This window comes from Mastigoproctus giganteus, chromosome 7 (genome assembly GCF_048544385.1).
Source record: "Mastigoproctus giganteus isolate SK-2022 chromosome 7, ASM4854438v1, whole genome shotgun sequence".
Taxonomy (NCBI): domain Eukaryota; kingdom Metazoa; phylum Arthropoda; class Arachnida; order Uropygi; family Thelyphonidae; genus Mastigoproctus; species Mastigoproctus giganteus.
The window spans coordinates 222,922,888-222,942,278 of record NC_143581.1 but is presented as its reverse complement, the minus strand read 5'-3'; the positions used below and the strand labels follow the sequence as shown (position 1 = coordinate 222,942,278).

Below are 19,391 nucleotides of genomic sequence, written 5' to 3'. Positions count from 1 at the left end.
TCAGTGACTAAGGATATATTGCTCCGCGTATACTTTCTGTAAATTGCGTGTGTTCTGTGGTCGATTTTCTGTTTGTTCGAAAAAACCCGAGTTTCCGGGAGGGAAAACCATGCTACCCTCGCATGAGACCGACCAACTTAGCCATATTATGAAAAAGGTCCATAAAAATTCCCTACGTCATGGACGGGAATCGAACTCATTTCTTTTTCACCTGGTTGGGAAAGACTGCGATCAACCAACTGTGCTACCCACCAGGGCCTTATACCGATAAAAGCTTCAACAGTTTTCGTACGTCTAAGGTCTATTGCGTGTGTAATCTGTGGTTTCAGATTTCTTCATTAAAGTTTTCATCTTTACTGGAACATTGACTGCATCAATATTCGCGTAATGAAGCTTAAGCATTATATCCAAGTGTATATATAACCAATACCAACGCCCTGCTGGCTCTGTGTGCGTTCTTGACCTTTTCAACAAGAATAAATGATCGCTTTACTAATCGAAACGCGAATCGTCCTATACCCTATGGTGTGGAATGACTACTTAAATCGCTATATCATAACAGTTTTAATCTCACGGTGACTCATTAACGTTTGGATTTTAGCTTTAGGCATAGAAGTACACTTCAGATTGCTTTGAGGCACTGTGCATTTCCAGATGGGCGAGCGATGTAGCAATCCTGAACATCCGATATCTCAGATTATTTACCTTCACTATAAACGTATCAGTGATTGAACCTTTTTAACTATAGGTTTGAGGCTTTAGGTCACTTTTATTGCGAATTGTAAATACACCTGTCTTGACTTAAAAGAAATTTAACGTTGATGTAAGCTTCAAATTACTTCTTGCTTTAATCAACCACCTAAAGAAAAAATAATAATAATAAATAATAATCCTTACCATTTTATCCGTCACTTTCGTATGTGGTTTTACTTTTCCATAACCAGTTCCTCTGTACCGGAGATAGATGCGATCTTTCTATTATTTCCGCAAACTTTCGGAATGCAAATGAACGGCTTATCCCGAAGTTGGAGGATGCAGTTAACAAGATCGTGTGCTTACCCCATACTTCTATGCTAATTTTTTTCTCGGGTTCTGACCAACAGTTCGGCAAATCCGAACTAAGTCGTCACCCATCTCTCACATAAAATATACATCACGCCGCACATATCAGATTTTTGATGTCCCTCGGTGTGGCTATCGATTTCTTAAAGTTCAATCCCTCCTTTCCCTCGTTTTAATATGCCGGTTTGGGATGGAGTGTGGGAATAGAAGGGACAGAAAAAGTAGGTGGAAGGTTCTGGAATAAAAAATTTTCATCCTTGCAGAATTATGGGAAATTTCTTTCTAGTTTACTGCCTCAAGATTGGAGGAGTTGTCAGTTATCTTTTTTTTAATGTGATGTGCTCTTGATTGAGCAGTATGGTAAGAGAGAGAAAGAAAATGTAGGTGGTGTTAAAAAAAAGAATTCTCCAACTCCATGGATTTCCATATATAAAGCAGAAAATGAAAATTACTACAACACTTTAACAGTAATATATATGCGTGTTCCGGTAGAGTAGGTAAGGTGGCGCTTCTTATCTCCGAATATTTGCTGTATACTACACTAGATTGCATCCGCAACCTACTCACTGTGCTTTGCCAATTTTCATAAACAACGAAAATGCGATGACCATTTTGAATTCGCTTTGTGTACTGGTTGTTATTCACTCTGTAGAAGTGACTTCCTACATCATATTGACAAAGGTTGATAGTATGTTTAAATTAACTCTAAAGTATAACGATTTAGTATGATTCTTAAGCTGGATTAATTATATTATTGAAGTTCAGAGTATAAAGAAGTCCAAAATTCTTGCATTTTGATTTAGGAAATGGCTTAAGCGTTAATATCATTGGGGGATTTATTGCAATTGAATTGCAGTCTGTCCATTTGTAAATATAACGGATTACCAAATAAGAAAATGCAATTTATTTGTAATTGCAGCCGCCATCTTTACACTCTTTTCGAGGGCTATCGATCTCATCCGTGAGTGGTTCTGTATCAGTGCAACACTTGAAAACCACTGACTATTGATGGAAAAAGCCTAATACAAGGTTTTTTTTTTTTTGACTAAACAGGTCATATTGTAAAGGAACAAATTCCTTAGCTTTTTTTGCTGGAAGCAGCACAGTTGGTGGAATCGCCATCCGCCCCCACACTGGCTGGAAAAGACCCGAGTTCGAGTCCCGTCGATGACGTAAAGAAACTCTGGTTTTTCGTACAGAAAACAAACTCGACCACAGGACACACGGCAATTTGCAGACAGTACACTTACACACGGAGCAATATGGCCTAATCTGATGCTCCTAAAACGTTACACGACAACGTGGATTCATTTAAAATATAAGGTCTGTTAGGGATTTATATTGATTTCTTGCCTTTTAATTATACATCACCACACAGTCAAATCTGAAAGGAAGTCAGTCAAATTAATTTCTTCTAATTTGCCACTGTATCATTCCATAAACATGAAAAGTAACATTTCAATACAACATTGGAAATTAAAAAGCAAAGTCTCTGCTTATTTTTAAACCACTTAACATCTCTTTTTGCAGTTCATATCGTCACAACGATGTGAATCACAGACACGGGATGTTTTTAGGCCAAAAAATTAAGTCTCTGAGGAGTCAGTTTACTTGTATTTTGCCAGTTGGGTTCGTCTGTTTTATTGGATGAAAAGCAGTTCTTGGAGAGTGTGGGGAGAAGTGAGTTCTCGTCCCTGAGAACTCACTTCTGTGAGTTCTCAGGGACGAGAACTCACAGAAGTGAGTTCACCGACTAACTCTGCTGCAATGTGAGAAAAGCCCACAAATTCCTTTTTACGTACAGTCCGTCTTGGTGAGATTCCAACCCATACCTTTTCCACATTGCTTAAACTTGAACACAGTTGTTTAAAACTGTTACCCACGAGGAGTAGTTGACTCTTCATTGACGAGAGATGGCCATAAGCATAAAAATCGGAATGTGAAGTGGTAGCGTCACAAAATAAACAGAATTACACTTCTCTTTTGAGAAGTGTAATTCTGTTTATTTTGTGACGTGTCCATTTCTAGTCCAATAATAAGGCAACTTCTTAGTGATAACATGTAAACTTTTGAGGGCTTAGTGCCTATTAAAGGTGGCGCCTCCGTAGCCAGGTGCGCAGGAGCAGCAGTGCGTAGCACACGCTTCTTGATTAGACCGGGGTTCGAGCCCGTGACCACCAAATACGGAGGATGCGGAAAGGTCAGGGAATTACCACCGCATATCCCGGAGCAATATGGCCTTAGTTGCTGATGCTCCTAAAAACCAAATAACAGCCTATTAAAGACATTTTTTTTTTTTTGAAAAATTAGCCTTCTTTTCTCTGAGTAATCCACTATGCAAATCTGCTGGCTGATTCAGTTGTCTGTATAACTTAAGTGCGTAGTGGATAAAAGTTTTTTTTTTTTTTTTTTTTTGCTGCATGCCAAAAAATTGTTTTGTTCAGTTATCTATTGTGGTAATTACGTTTATGAATTCAACATATATAAACTTTAATTCAAATTAATCTTGTTGTATAAATTCTCGAAAAATGAGATCTTTAGGCTTATATCTTATGTTTGTTAGAATATATTAAAAACGCGCCTAACAAATTTTGGTGGTTTTGCAGATGTGGTTCCTGTACAGCCCGACTTGACACAAAATGCGCTGACCGCCCATCCGCACATAAATGGTGATTTCAGTTCAGAAAAATCTGCTCTCAATGGTTTAGGACCAAGTCATATAACTGCTCTTCTTCCTCAGCCTCCTAGATATCCTCACAACTTGCCTCCTAGTCCAGCACAAAGTCGTGTTCCCCTAATTGATCCCCAACGATCACGCACACCTAGCTCCTCTGACAAACCTCCAAGATCGGAATCTCCAATGTCCTTAGGAACAGCGTCATCTGGTAAGTATTGGCTTCATGCTATTTCCTTTTGCTGCAAAAATTTTGTCATCTGGGCAATCTCAAGCTTACAGTTATTGTTGTACGATGTGAAAATTATGCGAATGAAAGACTCGAATAATTGTTTTTGATTTATAACATCTGCTTTATAAAAGTTTGTTTTTGTTGTTTTTTTTTTTTTGAAAAGAAAAAGCAAAAGACCAAACCATTAGTCCAGAAAATCTAATTTATCTAAAATTAGATTTTCTTGACATCTCCCGTATTCAGTCCAATGGCTTTTTTCTCAGTTAATGGAAAACGTTTAATATTTAAATTTAAGACATGCTATGAGATTCATCTTTCTGTTTAATCAATATCCTTGTGAATCTTCCCTTAGTTAAATTTATTTAAATGATCGTAATGTTTTATGCAGTTATTTTCAAATATTTTTTTTCCTGTATCGGTATTTATTATTAAGGTTAACTTCAGCATTCGTCATTATGTTAATTGAATTGATGCATTTAGCCTAAAAATACCAACTTGTATTTGACATAAACTCTAAATTACTTTTAAAAATACTGATAAAAGGATAGTTAGAAGATCAAATATAGTTGGGGATAATATGATAATATGATATTAACATAATTTATTCAGTTAATAACTAAATTTCCTTACATTAAGGGTAAGTAGGGACTGAGACACTCGGCAGGACCATAAATTGGCTAACAACGTTCGATGAATGGTCTGATGGCGGGTATAAGATTGGCAATTACCAGAAGAATTGAAAAAATTATATTTAATTTGGGTTAAAAATGCTTCATTCAACTTGGGGAATGTAGACCCAATAGGGTCTACATTTCCGAAGTAGTGCCTCTTTTTTATAACTTAGGACAGTGGTCAGGGCCGGGAAATTTACCTGCTGCTCTTCTCTCCTCACTCTCCTGGATGTAATTAGGACAGGAGAATATACTTTGCGTGTAGGGATGACATAACAATGAGCTGATGTCGTTTACCTAACAAATAGATGAGCGGACCTAGTGGAGAGCCTTGTGGTACACCAGACTTCAAAGAAAACGAAACAAGAGGTTTTTTTTTTACAAAGAGTAACGTAGACGTTAAGCCTAAATTTTTGATACTTCATAGTTCAGCAGTTAGGTCGCCTAAAGGAAATGCTGGGCCATTATATCGATAACAGAGAAAGAATATCTCTGTTGGAATTCCAGGTATCAGAAATTTTAATTACTTGAAAAAAACTTCGCTTTAATTTTTACCCCTAATTGTGTTGCTTCAACAGCCTCTTAGCCCAGCAAAGTGCAGAATGTGCACCTTGCTGGTTACCTTCCTGCTCCGTACCGGCGGGGCCCCTAGTGAAGTTTTTAACGCCCTTTAGCTGGCAACTAGATGAGCCGAATCATAAAAAGAATTGAATCCAAGCAAACCAAAAGTGCTTTAAAAAATATACTGTAGAATTTTGCAGTGGACAAACGAGTGACATCTTTCAACCAGAAAAAAAATTAAATCTGTATAAGCATGTAAAGTACATAATTGTAAATAATAAATGCGAATTATGTAATTTACTTTCATATATTTTTTTTCCTACTTCCCTTTTTTATGTAGATAAAATTCATCAAAAATCGATTATCCGAAAACTGTATTTGTGAAATAGAATGTGGTTGACCCTCGATGTGTACGTTAGAAAGATCTAAAATAATAAGCATCAATAGTTGAATCCTTAGACCAGATTCGGCATGCTATAATTAATAATAATAAAAATAGAAAAACGAGATTTTCAGTTGGTCATATTACTTTGTGAATACCCTGGAAATAACAAAATCAAAAAATTCGCAATTATTACATTTTTTACAAAAACGAAGGGATAATAATGGAAATTCAGTTTATATTTACAAACGATAATTTTTATTTAATATTTAACTGTTTCGATATTCATTTAATCGACTTGTATATAAATTTACTTTAAAATTTTTCGTGTGTAACCAATTCTGAAATTAATTTTTCAAATTAAGCAGTATTTTAATTTACTTTTTCGCAGGTTTTGATTTAAGTTACATGCAAAATTGGCTTAATTTTTAATCAAATTTGAATTTGATTAAAAGTTAAATTTGACTTAATTTCAATCAAATTTAAAATTAAACTGTATACAGTATAAAACTTATTATGAAAAATTTTGGCGATGTTTTCCTCCTAACACGATCGGCTTAACAAATATGTTCGCCGGTAGGTGGTGCTACCTAAATGCTCAAATCTGACTGGTGTTTCTTGCACACCGTCTGCTACTCTTGCCATACGTTATTTCGTCAATAAATTAGAAGGTTTAAATAACTCATTCGTATACTTCGTCAGTAGTCGTCTGCTACTGTTTGCAATAGCTGAAATAGCAGACGACGTACCTTCACCGAAAATATGTTAAAATTCGAAGAGGTTTAAGTAAGAATGTTTAATAAACACAATTTACTACCTGAAATATTACTTATTGGGACTGCATGGATGTAATAGCATTGATTTATCCTCGCATACCAATAAACTAATTAAATGTGTATCATGTAAAGTGAAAGTGGTTCTTGTTTATTAAACATTCTTATTTAGTAATATTTCCACAATATCTTCAAACTTATCGAAGAGGTCTTTCAATATAAGGGTAAGCGTTAAGTATTTACAGCAAGAAAAATGTCAAAGAAATGCGTCTTCCATGAAATTAAATGCTTCCATGGCATAAAAGGAAAGGCATTTAACCTCATGTCTTCCATGAGGTTAAATGCCTTTCCTTTTAATGCAGTAGTATTAATTCGTAAACTCAGACTAACCTGGTCTTTAGGATATTCCTAAGAAGAAATTGCTAAACTCCTCTAACTCGATACACCAACCTAACGTTGAGTTCTCTTTGCTGCCATTCTTGATTCGGTGTCGATATCCATATTTGCATTTCATATCGAAATTCGCGTGACTATAAATTGCACAATCATTATTCTGGAAGTAAAGTATAATGAATGACATTCGATTTAAATTGCTTAACATTAGCTCAATGCCGAACTGTCTTTGGGGTTCGTTGAATTAAAAAATTATCTTGTGGTTTTTATATTTCTTGCGGGAACTCTTTATTCTTGAAAAGGAAATTCTTATATGATACGGTTGCTATTCCAAAAATTTCGGTGTCGTGATGATAAGTGGATTTGTAAGTTTTGAGGTTTTAAATGTATCCATTAGTTTTCTATTTCTCACCCTCTCTAACAAACTGTTTACTTCGTTAAAATAACACCAGTTTGAAATTTCTAATAGGTTCATATGACCTTTAAAAAGCAATCAGCAGTTTTTGTCAACGATCACAAATTCAACCCATGAAATATGTTCCATTTTCTTTTTTATTGTTTAGATGTCGTTCCAATCGACAATTGAGTTGCTTCCGTCTCGCGGTCGTTTTCTTTGGCTCTGTGAGACTTATTTGCCGCAAGCCCTATTTGTACAAAACGTAATTCAAGAAATCCTGCTGTCTTCGTACTTGTATGCTTCTCTCGTATTGCGATTTTTTTCTTTTCTTTTCTGGTTTGTCTGTCCCATTTTAGTTACTAGTCAGCCATGACTTGAATTTGTTTTTTCTCCCTCCTATTGCTAGTATTTCATTAATATTTATTGTTTACCAGAACATCTGGCACAATTGAAAGTGTAGAAAGAATTTTTAATAAATCCGAATAGTTTTTAATTTTTAAAATTATAGCGAAACAAGTAATAAATACACTAGCATTCTAAAATAAAATTTGAAGCATAAACTATAAGCCGCATTTAATTAGTCTTCTTGTATGGAATTATGAGATTAACATTTAAATTTTATGAGTGTAATTTATGTTATATTATACGATTTTTTGTTTTAAGTATATTCTGTCGTGATTTACATTCGCATTAGTTACAATACGCCAATATATTTTTATTTCTCGTGCTCCTTCAGTATTTTGATATTATCTCAAGTGAAAATACGAAACTTGAAATTAAAAATGCTACATTTTGAAGCACTCGTATATCAACGACCTCTTTCGTTTTTATTTTGAACTTAAGTGGTTTCTTCGGTACGTTTTCCCGAATGTCGCTAAGAAATTATAATAAAAATGTTTCGATATTTCTGTCGACAACTAGTCCAACACCATGTAAGTCAGCTCATACATATTTAAAGGAGAATTATTAGAAAAATAAGCCTGCACACAATTTAACTTTTCTCTGCGGTGTACGAATATTCTACCGGTTGGCTTTTTCAAGGGGTATCAGTTGTTGAAACGCCAATGCCAGCAGCACGAGAAAATGAATTCCCCTGGAAGTTGGGATTTGCAGAGGTAAAAGAAAAACAAAATGAGGGCAATACTGCGCTTTCTCTCATAAAGTATAATTTTATGTTTGTTACTTATTTATATTTTAATCTTGATGTTTTTGCTTCACGAACTTGAGCTTAATAATGTTTGATATTTCTGGTACTACATATTATGATGCAAGGTTTTAATACGTACATATTTAAAATTAAATTACATTTTTTATGCTCTTTAAATAAATTATTAATACTCTGAAATCTTTTAAATATTAAAATAAGTTAGAAAGTAGAACAAAGACTACATCTTTGTTAGTTACGGTAATTTTTGGTAATAATAAAAAAAACTTCAGTAAAGAAAATTGTTTCCCCCCCTGCTATTAGCAAACTAGTAAAATGCACTTAGATTTTCATATGCCAACGGTTTTTGATTAAATAAAAAATATAGGATGGGTTCTGAACTTGGCTGTGTGCTTTCGATTATAATCGAAAAATTTAGAAAGATAAAAGGTTTACTCAGATAATTATGTCAGTAAATGTTTTGTTTTTCATACCCCCTACCACGTCTTATTTCTTCAAAACTCCGAGGTTATTCGAAAGCCTGACGTTAACTGCTTCCATTTCTTATCCCCTTCTTATAATATAAAATAACATCCCATTTTGTTTTAAGTTCTGCAGTGTTTTGGAAATACTTCTTGGTATGCCTCTTTATTTTATATATATATATATATATATATTCAAACCCCGAAAGGAACATGTTAAGTTCCTTTCGGGATTTGATAATCGGTAAGCCAAGGTGGGTTACCTCATGATTAACCTAAGCAATATGGAAGTTATTTTGTGGCGAAAACAAGGAGTACTTATACTGTGATACGTTAATGTTTGTGGGTCTGCATTATTCGAATGGTTGTACTTTTATCATATGAGTGCAGTTGCCACTGTCGGCTGACCAGTAAGAGAATACATGTTATCTGATTGACAGCACGCCAGGCCAAGGAACGAGCATCTCATTTCATGTCGAGAGTCGGCCCTTGTCGCTATCAATATTTCAGGTGTTCCTTGTGATTATTTATTTTTGTATATGATTCTTTATATGAATTAATCATTGTATATACTGAGTATAAAGTGAAAATGTATTTATAATTAACATTAGTAGAAGTGTTAGAAAAAATTAGGGAACTTCACGATTTTTGAAAGTGGAATGCGAAACAGCCTCATTGGGCCTGCCTTTCTCTGCGGATGCACGGGCCCCGGTGTTCCTTGGTGACTCTCGCCGCCCCTACTTGTAGGAGCGCCTAGAGAGTAGTTGCCAGTATTTCCGCAATGACCAAACCAAAGGGCGTGTAAGAGCAACGACAGCAAGGTTATACAAGGATGGGGGAAGGCAGTACATGAAGTGTGCGGCTGATGACTAATTTTCGGCAAATTAAAGTTCATATACTGCCATTTGGAAAAAGCAGATTAGAATTGTAGAGGAACAAACGTATCACGATGAGAATATGATGCCTTATTTCGATCAGAGAATATAGTACCAGGCATCTGTGCATACGATTATTGGACATTTTTTACTGTCCCAGCTACAGCTGTAATTGACGTTGCATTCACCATTCCTGTCTTCCTTGTGCAGAGAGGAACGGTGCACACACCGTTCCTCTCTACACAAGGAAGAAACGCCTACTATGTATGGACACTGGCGGACTGGAGAAGGGGGCTCGTTGTTTTGAAATACTGAAACTGTATGTTTGATGGAAGGATTAAGGTTTGATGATAGCAGTATGAAGCCATGGAGAAGTTTGGTGAATGTTTTGTTGGAACTCCATGAGTGCCTTTATTCATATGGCCACCTGTCTGAACACTGGAGCGTATTCTAACATCGTTGTTCACCGTAGCCGAGTGGTCAGGAGCGGGAGTGCAGTAGCACACGCTCTTTGAGTAGACCGGGGTTCAAGCCCCTGACTGCTGAATACGGTCGATCTGCCAACCCGCACTGGACCAGCGTGGCAGATTATGGTCCGTTTCCCTCAGCATGAATTGTTGAGGAGGCTTCCATCCTGCAGTGGGTTGATAATGGCTGCACTTTACCTTTGTTCACCAGGAGAATCGCATCAGCTGCCTCCAGCAGGATAATGCACTATACCATTGTGCTTACATTGTGTCGAACTATCTGGAAAAACATAATGGGAAATTCTTGCTTCCTTAGTGGATTTCAAAGTCATCGGATCCAATCTCATAGAATTGTGGGATGACATCGAAACTGCCATCCACTCTGCCGAAATTGCAAGACGACGTCTGAGAGTGCATGAGCTAGTATACAAAGTTACCAGAAGTTAGTGGAGTTCACGCCAGATCGAATCGCTGTTTTGTATAACGCTAATTGTATTTTATTTTAATTATTTTTTTAATCTTCGCTTCCCGCTTCTCTTCAGTTTCTGTCCCCTTCCCTTCGTTCTGTTAGTTTTCACGACTTTAAAAGCTGAATGCCACATCTCATAAATTTATTATATTGCTCAGTGAACGGGTAGACTCTTAAAATCTACTACTGTTATTTTTTTTTTAAATATGCTTTTTATTTCCCAAATGCTACGATACAACTTATTTGCATAATAATATAATCCAGATTTAACTGATGCCTCCTCCTTTTGATTATATATTAAGTTTGATTATAAAATTGATAAATGTTGCCACGCTTATTATTGAACTTACACACAATAGCAGCACGTTAGAATTTACTTAGACATGTCATCTTCCCCTCGCGGTAGCACAGTTGGATATAATCACCTCCTTCCCACATCGGTTGGAAAATGCCCGTTTTCGAATACTGTTACTGAGTCGACGAAATTTTATGTTGCAAGGGTCTTGTAGACCCTTGCAACATAGGGTCTACAAGACCCTTCCTTTTCTACAAGAAATTAAATTTTTTTTTTAAATGACATGCCAGAATTGCTAAACCAACCTTTTTCAATTATCCCAAAATTAGGATCGCTTTTAGGCTAGTAATAAACAGCTACACAGAAATCACTTGGCCCGGCCAAAACATATTTCGGCTGTGAACGCCAAACAGCTACTAAGAAGCCATGACAGACCACTAGCAATCAGAAGTACTGCTTCAACAGTGGATCTATGAATTATCTGAAACATTAGATGCCAAAGAGTAACAATACAGCGTATCTTTTAATCATGGAATCCAGTACCACAGGCTCATTTGCCTTCATATTAGATGTCATCTATAAAATTATCTAAAATATTAATTGTGAAGTCTTTATGTGAAGTATATAATTATTATTGTGATCCCCAGTATGACACTTATTTTCATAACCCTGTCCTTTTAATGATTAAAAAGTACTGTGTAAGTATTTTTGTTAAGCGGTATGTAACTTTCTAGTTTTTAAATAAAAACTAGTTTTAAATATTTTATGTACCCCTTCCATCCTTTTTTTCCCTGTTTTTAAGCAGTATCCAACTTGTTGAATAAGACGAAATTCAGGTGTATCCAAACTGCTTTATTTATTTATATTTTTTCTCTTATTCTCTCAACACTTTAAAATATTGCAAGCACTATAAGAAGTTCGAATACTTGAGAAAAGAGAAATATTCTTGTTTCTTTATGCAAAACTTTATTTTTATCGTTGGCCATTGGAGCAATTTCTCTATCGGTGTATGTGATATTTGACAGCGCCATCTGAAATCCACGTTTCGTTGCTTACCGTCATTTTGATGATAAGACATACCACTGTACGTTTTGCATGCATTAAATTTTCTTGCAAGTTTTGCCACTTTTTTGCGTGCATTTGCAATATTATTTTCTGACTGACCTTTCCCATGTGGTAAGGTTGTTGGTATCTGTGTTTGGAATATGTGAGTAACAAAACACTCCGACATTGAAATGCATTTCCATATTTCATGATGAACAGGGTCACGTCCTGGCTCGGAGTTCGAATCAGAGTTACCCTCAGGGAACAACTCGGCATCGTCTGTAGCAGTGCTGCCAAACCTTGATACGGAATGTGTTGCGTGGGCAACTGTTACTAAGGCTGGAGGACGTGTTTCCGTTCCATTTTCAGGTACGTAGCGCCATCTAATGATAAAAAGCCTGATTTCAATGTGCTTTTTATTATTACTGTATTGTCCGTTTAGTATGCATTCTCATTATTAACGTGGACTTTTTCTGTTCCGAAATGCACTACTGTAAAATTTAAATAATTAAAATAAAAATTGTATATATTATTAATAACTTATTTTTACGCATGCAACCTTTATATATAGAAATTCTATTGGAATATGCACTATGCGCAAGGGTTTGTAGATGATAGAATCACCTTTTAAATCTATTAACGTTTTGTAAAAGTTGCACATGTCTGAAGTATAAATTAAATCTTTATTTCAGTATTGTAATTTTTGTTTGTTGTTAATAAACTAAAGTGTAAAGCCATCTTATCATATGCGCATTATCGTATATGATCGGTAGCGATACGGGTTTCCACATGGGAAAGACGGACGGTCTCGCTATAACCCGTAACCCCGGACAGCCCGTCTTTCCTCATCCAATTTCTTTCGGATTACATGGCGACTAGCCCTAAAGAGTTTTGTAAAATCATGATGCCTGCGTGTACCTTACAATTTTTTTTATCAATATACGCCAGCGCATACAGTGTAGCCTTCCTTCTGCGTGAATCAGCAACGTTATGCACTATCACGTGTCAATTGTATTGACATATATGTACAATGAAACGTGTATAATTCGTGCTGGCCATAAAAATATGTTCGTTATCATAAATTTCGTTACATTGAAACGCAATATAAAATGTCTGAACGAATACATTATTACAAAATGATTATAACGAAAGCAACTTATGCAATATATTATATATTTGAAAAAAATTAATATTATATTAATATTAATCCCAGGGCTCACATCTGGTGAGTATGGCTTGGCACAACTAGGGTCCTGAGTTGGATATCATCATTCTTCTCCTTCTTGGTGATTTCCTTCTACTTCTCTCTCTCTGTATGGGTAACTCAGAATATTTTTTTTTTTTTTTTTTTTTGGCTGGTGCAGCAAATGTCTCAGGCTTCCTTGTGCCATATGGCTAATAATAATAATATTACAAAAATGTAATATTATATTTTTTTAAAAATTCACAAGTTTTTATGCCTTTTTAAATGAAAAAAAAAGTTTAAACTTTTTTAAAAGCTTTTGTTTCATTGAAAATAAAGTGTAAAAATACATTTTAAATTAATTTTTTATTAAAAATATAAAATTGCATAAGGGGACCCCAGTGATATTCGAGTATTCATTATTTGAGTCCCCGCAGTTGCGGAGGATTAATTTCTGAAACTGATACGAGCAATGGAAATAACGTGGAGGATTTTTGGAAAAGTTTTACTGTTCTGCACAGTATAAAAATGATTGGAGAAGCTTGGAAAGAAATTTCATGTAGATTAATTAATAACTCATGGAAAAAAGTTATACCCTGATGCTGTTCATGAAATGAATGCAATATGACCGGATTACAAAATGAGATTGTAAGTCTTGCAAAAGAAGCCGAATTCCACAAAGTTGATGGGGATATTACACAATTGCTTGAAGTGCAAAACCACTTACAAATGAGGAGCTAGCAGAATTATACCAACTACCACAGAAGAGGAAGATTTGAAAATTATAGAATTAAAGGAAGCCCTTGAGAATAGTGACCAAGCACTTGAATATTTTTGTGAGAACAACCATCTTCATGATCGTGCACAAAAGTTAAGAGTGAAGTTAAAGACATAACTAAAGGCTAGGATACAATTTTATCTGAGAGTACCACAGAAAAAAAATAAATAAATAACTTTGGATTCATTGTTTATTGGTAAAAAAAAGTTCAACTTCAATAAACTTTACTTAACTTTACGTTGTTCAACATATTATAATAAAAAAGTGTCTAATAAAATAATTCCCATTTTTCAGTTCTTTCAATCCATTGTTTCCGATGTACAAGTACATAATACACATTATGAAAATTTGGTCCCCATTTTAAGTGGAATTTTCTGGAACCAATTATCCTTAAATAACGAGGACTCCCTGTATAATAATTTGTAATATGCAACTCGTTCTGACATTTTAGAACTGCTGGGAAAAAAAAAACATTATCATAAAACTAGTCTTTTCTATATTAGTTTTTAAACCTTTTTAATATTTATTAAATATAAAATTTAATCTTTAAAATGTTAATTTAAAATTTATTAAAGTTATGCAAAATATGCATTATTTTTCACTAGTATTATAATAATGGTAGATTGTGCATCTCATTACCACATCAGATTCAGAGAATAAGTCAAAAGCAGTAAATAGAATGCCTAAAACACATCAGCTGCACCAAAGCTTGAAAGTTCTGAAATTCCAGAGATAAAAATTCTCTGATCAACAGGGTTGAGAATAGTCTCATTGAAGCATAATGTGCATTCATTTTATTCCAAATCTGAACGTAAACCTTCAGTTGAAGAGGTAGATATTAGACAGTTACAGACGAGGCTTTTGCTTTCAGTATTTACCTTCACAGTCCAAGTACCTAAAAGCTAGTAATGAACATTGCTGATAAGCCATCATTCTATTCTGTTTTGCTGCTCTATTTAAAGAAACAAATTGCAGGAGAAATACAGTTTTGTGCGTTTTATAATTTGATGAAATGTTCAGCAGATTATCATGAGGAAATGAATCAAATTTATAGGGTTTGAACATAAGTAGATAACAATGAAAAACCAAACCTGGCAATTAAAACACTTGTAATTTTGACTTGTGGACTGTGCCACAGCTGTAAACAAGTGATATAAAAAATATCTTTCTTTTTAACTCTTCTTCAACACTGCCCTGAAAGAACTTTATTCTGAAAGCACTGTCAGCTTTAGAAGCAACTGGGCTGACTGTTGTATCAATAGTTTGTGATAATTAGTCACCTACTACAGACCAAGGACTATTTCAAGATCTTGAAATGGCAGAAGAAAAGTCACGTTTTTTATTGAGAAAAAAAAATTACCGCATTTGTTGAAAAGTATTAAATCATGATATTTAGTTTTATGCTGACTGAAGGGCTGAATGAAGTCTCTGCTAATCACAATTAGATTATAAACTTATCTTGCATACTATTTGTGAATGTACAGCATTCTGAATGGAGCAGGTGTGGATTATCCTGAAATACACCTCTTCTAAGGGTAGAGAATGTTATGCTTACTGATTGCTTTTAACCAGTCTTAACTAACCTTCAAATAAAATTGTCAAAACTAAAGGAATTCTATTTAAATTTTTTTAAAAATTAATCTATGCAGGAATGAGGAAAGAGGAGATTAGGTCTGTCCACTTATATTTAAACAGGTTAATTATCTCATTGTTAATTAGCATTAGTAGTGGCAAATGATGCAAGAAAGCAAACTTATACAGCATCAGCAAAAAAAATTCACTTATTTATTCCCTCCACTAGTTTGTCTAGTTCTTCCTTGAGTTTACTTAAGCTATCAACCTTTACAACAACTGATAGAAATTTGTGCCTCCTCATATAGTCTGAGCAAGAGGAAGGATCCCATCAACAACCCTGAATCCAAGGATGCTTTCATAATCATGGCTGTGGGTTTACCACTTCCTTTGCTGCCTCCCTTCATATAATTGGATAAATCCCACTCACCCCAGGTGCCTTATGTTTAATTTCAACAATTTCTCTTCCACTATCCCTCAGTTATTACAAAATCATTTAGCTCTCTGTTAGTTTGATAAGCTTCTGGCATCCTCTTTCATAAAGAATTCCTCATGTGTGAATGTAGATGCAAAATGCTCAGTTTGTCACCAATCTGAACAGGATAATGAACAGTTGAACTATTGATATCAAGTTGACCAATTTGATTCATCCCCTTCATTCTAGTGTTTACATAAGTAAAGAAGTCTTTGCTGTTTTTCTTTGAATATTTTGACAAAGATTTCTTGCAATCTGCCTTTTCTTGCCTAACCTACTTTGTGACATGATTACAGACTAGATTACCATAGGCGATAGTAGAAAAAATGCATCTCATGCATTTTTCTTGGTCTGCCACGAGTCTCATCAGTTCATCTGACATCCATTTACGCCTCTACCTTGAATGGTATTTCTTAATTGTTATGAAAAGCCTAGTAGCCTCTGTGATTAATTCCTCGAATGCTTCCCATTTAGAATTTGCTGATGGTAACATCATCAGTTGGTCCCACTGCACAGTATTTAAAAACTGACTGAGGCCTCTGTATGAAATTAAAAGTCCCTTTATGAAATTAAAAGCCCTTCTTTTACCCTTAATGGTAATTACATTAAGTAAATCTCAAATCACTGTGATCACACACTGCTGTGCACTGATTCACTGTGATAACAGTATATTGGCTTGGGATTTACTTATCATTCTTAATAGGTGATTATGCAGTGATCACCTATTAATAATGATATTGCCAGTTGCAATGTAATATCAATGCTGTTAATTAATTTATAAGCAAATTTATTAAGTATTTTTTATTATATGTAATTAATTACTACTTATTTTTAGTTTATCATTTATGGCTTACATTACATTGGGTGATCCTTAGAAAATTGGTATAATCACTTCATATGATATAAGGAAGCAATACTTATACAAAACTAGACAAAGAGAGAGAGAGAGAGAGAGAGAGAGAGAGAGAGAAAAAACCTTAATTTCTCTATTCTTCCAATTGGAATGCATTGGCCCTGTTTTCAAACTGCATCATCTGGTGAATTTTCTGAAACTGCACAATTGCTTGTGTTACAGCTGTGTTCCCTTTACTTCTGCTCTTTCTGGAATTGCCTTTGTAATTTGCACCCACCTATGCACCCCAACCCATTTGGATGAACTTTTCACAAATGCTATAAGTCATAGTCTCATTGAAATTGTCCAGCAAACCTTTTTTGGCTGTCTTTGTTAAATAAAACAATTTCCATTAAAATTGCAATCACTTTTGTTTCATGTAGTGTTAGTCTGTCCACTGCTAGATTTAAAATAGTTTGAGCCCTGGTGTATAGTTTTAGAGGCCTTAAAATTAAGGCACTTCCCCTCTCAGACCAAGTAATTGCATTAGTCTGTGACCACAACTAATAAAAAAAAAATAATAAATAAAATAAATTTAATTTTTTAAACTCCTGCTACAAATCAATTGTGAATATTTCAGTTTTAATAAATGGACACTACATGTGATAAATGTATTCTTCCATATAAGTATTGACTTTTTTTATACTCTATACGACCCTCTTGAACAAAAGTAAGTATTTGGTCTCATTGGATGAACATAAGCTTAGTGAATATGAAAAACATCTGACTATTTTTATGTTCTGATTATCTTAAAAATCATTTGAATAAGATGAGCTACTAGTATAAATGTAAATGCTCAGATTACTCAATATCAACTTTTAACTCTTGTACATAAAGTCATTCACACACCACTGGAGGCGCCTCCGTAGCCAGGTGGGAAGGAGCAGCAGTGCGTAGCACACTCTTCTTGATTAGACCGGGGTTCGAGCCCGTCACCACCAAATACGGAGGATGCGGAAAGGTCAGGGAATGACCACCGCATATTCCCGGAGCAATATGGCCTTAGTTGATAATGCTCCAAAATAATGGTTATCATGAACAATGAAAATTGTGAAGAATTGATCAAGAAAACTTGTACCAAATACTGTCATGTGCCTATAGTTCTTCATATCATACTAAACTGCATGATCCTGTATAGTATCAAACGTGCAATCAAGAGTACTATTATTATAAGTAGAAAATAGAGGCAATCTTCATAGTGCCAATGTTGTCACTTAAGGATTGAATTTTCTCAAAATACTTCAGCTACAAAAAAGGTGATGATATGATGAGAAGGAAATATAGTTTTAACTATAACTACCATTTGCAAAAGTTGAAGAGCCAATCAGCTATAAGCCAACCGGGCTAGCCAGGTGGGTAAAGTGCTTGCCTGGCAACCCAAAGATCGCGGGTTTGAATCCCGCCTCGGGCTTCGATTACAGCAAAATGCAAAACCTTTGGAGGTGCATTATGGCCACAGAAGCCGATGCGCCAATAACTAACAAAAAAAAAAAAAAAACAACTATAAAGAGGAAAAATTTTTAGCTTTATAGCCAATCAGCTATAAAGGAGAAAAATTGATGTAGTTATTCCTCAAGAGAATGATCCTTATCAGAATGCAGTGATGATGTAAAGATTATTATAGAGTGGAGGGCAGAAACAGAGGTCAGCAAACCTTTAGCCATAATTATTAGAGCATCCTTGGAGATTCAAGGTTGGGTACTTATGGATTGGAGATGTGTGGATGCCTCCTCAATTCATAAAGGGGGATCAAAATGTGAAGTGAATAATTACAGACTTGTAAGCTTGACTTTAGTTCCAGGGAAAATAAGAGAATCACTGGTTAAAGGAGTAAAGCAGGACCATCTAGAGAGGAACACAGTTATGTGACAGTCACAGCATGGATTTGTCAAGGGGAGATTGTGTATGACCAATTTGATCAGATATTGTGATGCAGTAACAAAGGAAGTGAATGCAAAAAAATTTCATATCATATACATAGATTTCAGAAAACCTTTTGATACTCTTCAACATGAAAGACTGCTATAAAAATTGGAGCAGTGTGGCATTAGGGGCAAGTGAGACCATTATTGAGAGCATTATGAGACCACTGTTATGGATAAATGGATGGTTGAGGGGACAAACGCAGAATAGTTATCAATTGGTACTGCTCTTCCTGAATTAATGTTATTAGAGGACTACCTCAGGGTTTCATGCTCCCCCTATTGTTGTTTTTAGTATTTATTAATGATGTTGATAAAGGCACATCAGGCTTAATGTCTAAGTTTGCAGATGATAAAGGTTGGTAGGGTGAATAATGATAGTAACCAGGATATGCTTCAACAAGATTTAGAAAAATTAAGCAGATGGGCTAGGAAGTGGCATTTAACATTGACATTGCATTAACATTGCAAATGCAAGGTATTATGTATAGGTAGCAGTAATTCCAGAATAACATACCAACTACAGTGGTCTCAGATTTTTTAAATTCTATACAGTGGGACCAACTGATGATGTTACCAACAACAAATTCTAAATTGGAAGCATTCAAGGAAGTAATCTTGGAAGCTACTAGGCTTTTTGTTCTAACT

The 19,391-nt window shown here is 35.0% G+C and overlaps 1 protein-coding gene across 3 annotated transcripts in view; it reads left to right on the top strand.

Annotated features, from left to right (window-relative positions):
- LOC150083720 (netrin receptor UNC5C-like) overlaps positions 1 to 19,391 on the top strand; it is a 324,657-nt gene that overhangs the window by 265,210 nt on the left and 40,056 nt on the right. For 2 of the 3 annotated variants that reach the window (XM_090378162.1, XM_090378163.1), the window contains exons 8-9: positions 3,669 to 3,947; positions 12,141 to 12,290. In XM_090378162.1, the coding sequence (XP_090234288.1) occupies positions 3,669 to 3,947; positions 12,141 to 12,290 (429 nt within the window). The remainder of the gene's footprint in view (positions 1 to 3,668; positions 3,948 to 12,140; positions 12,291 to 19,391) is intronic. The other variant, XM_090378164.1, reaches the window with a different exon arrangement.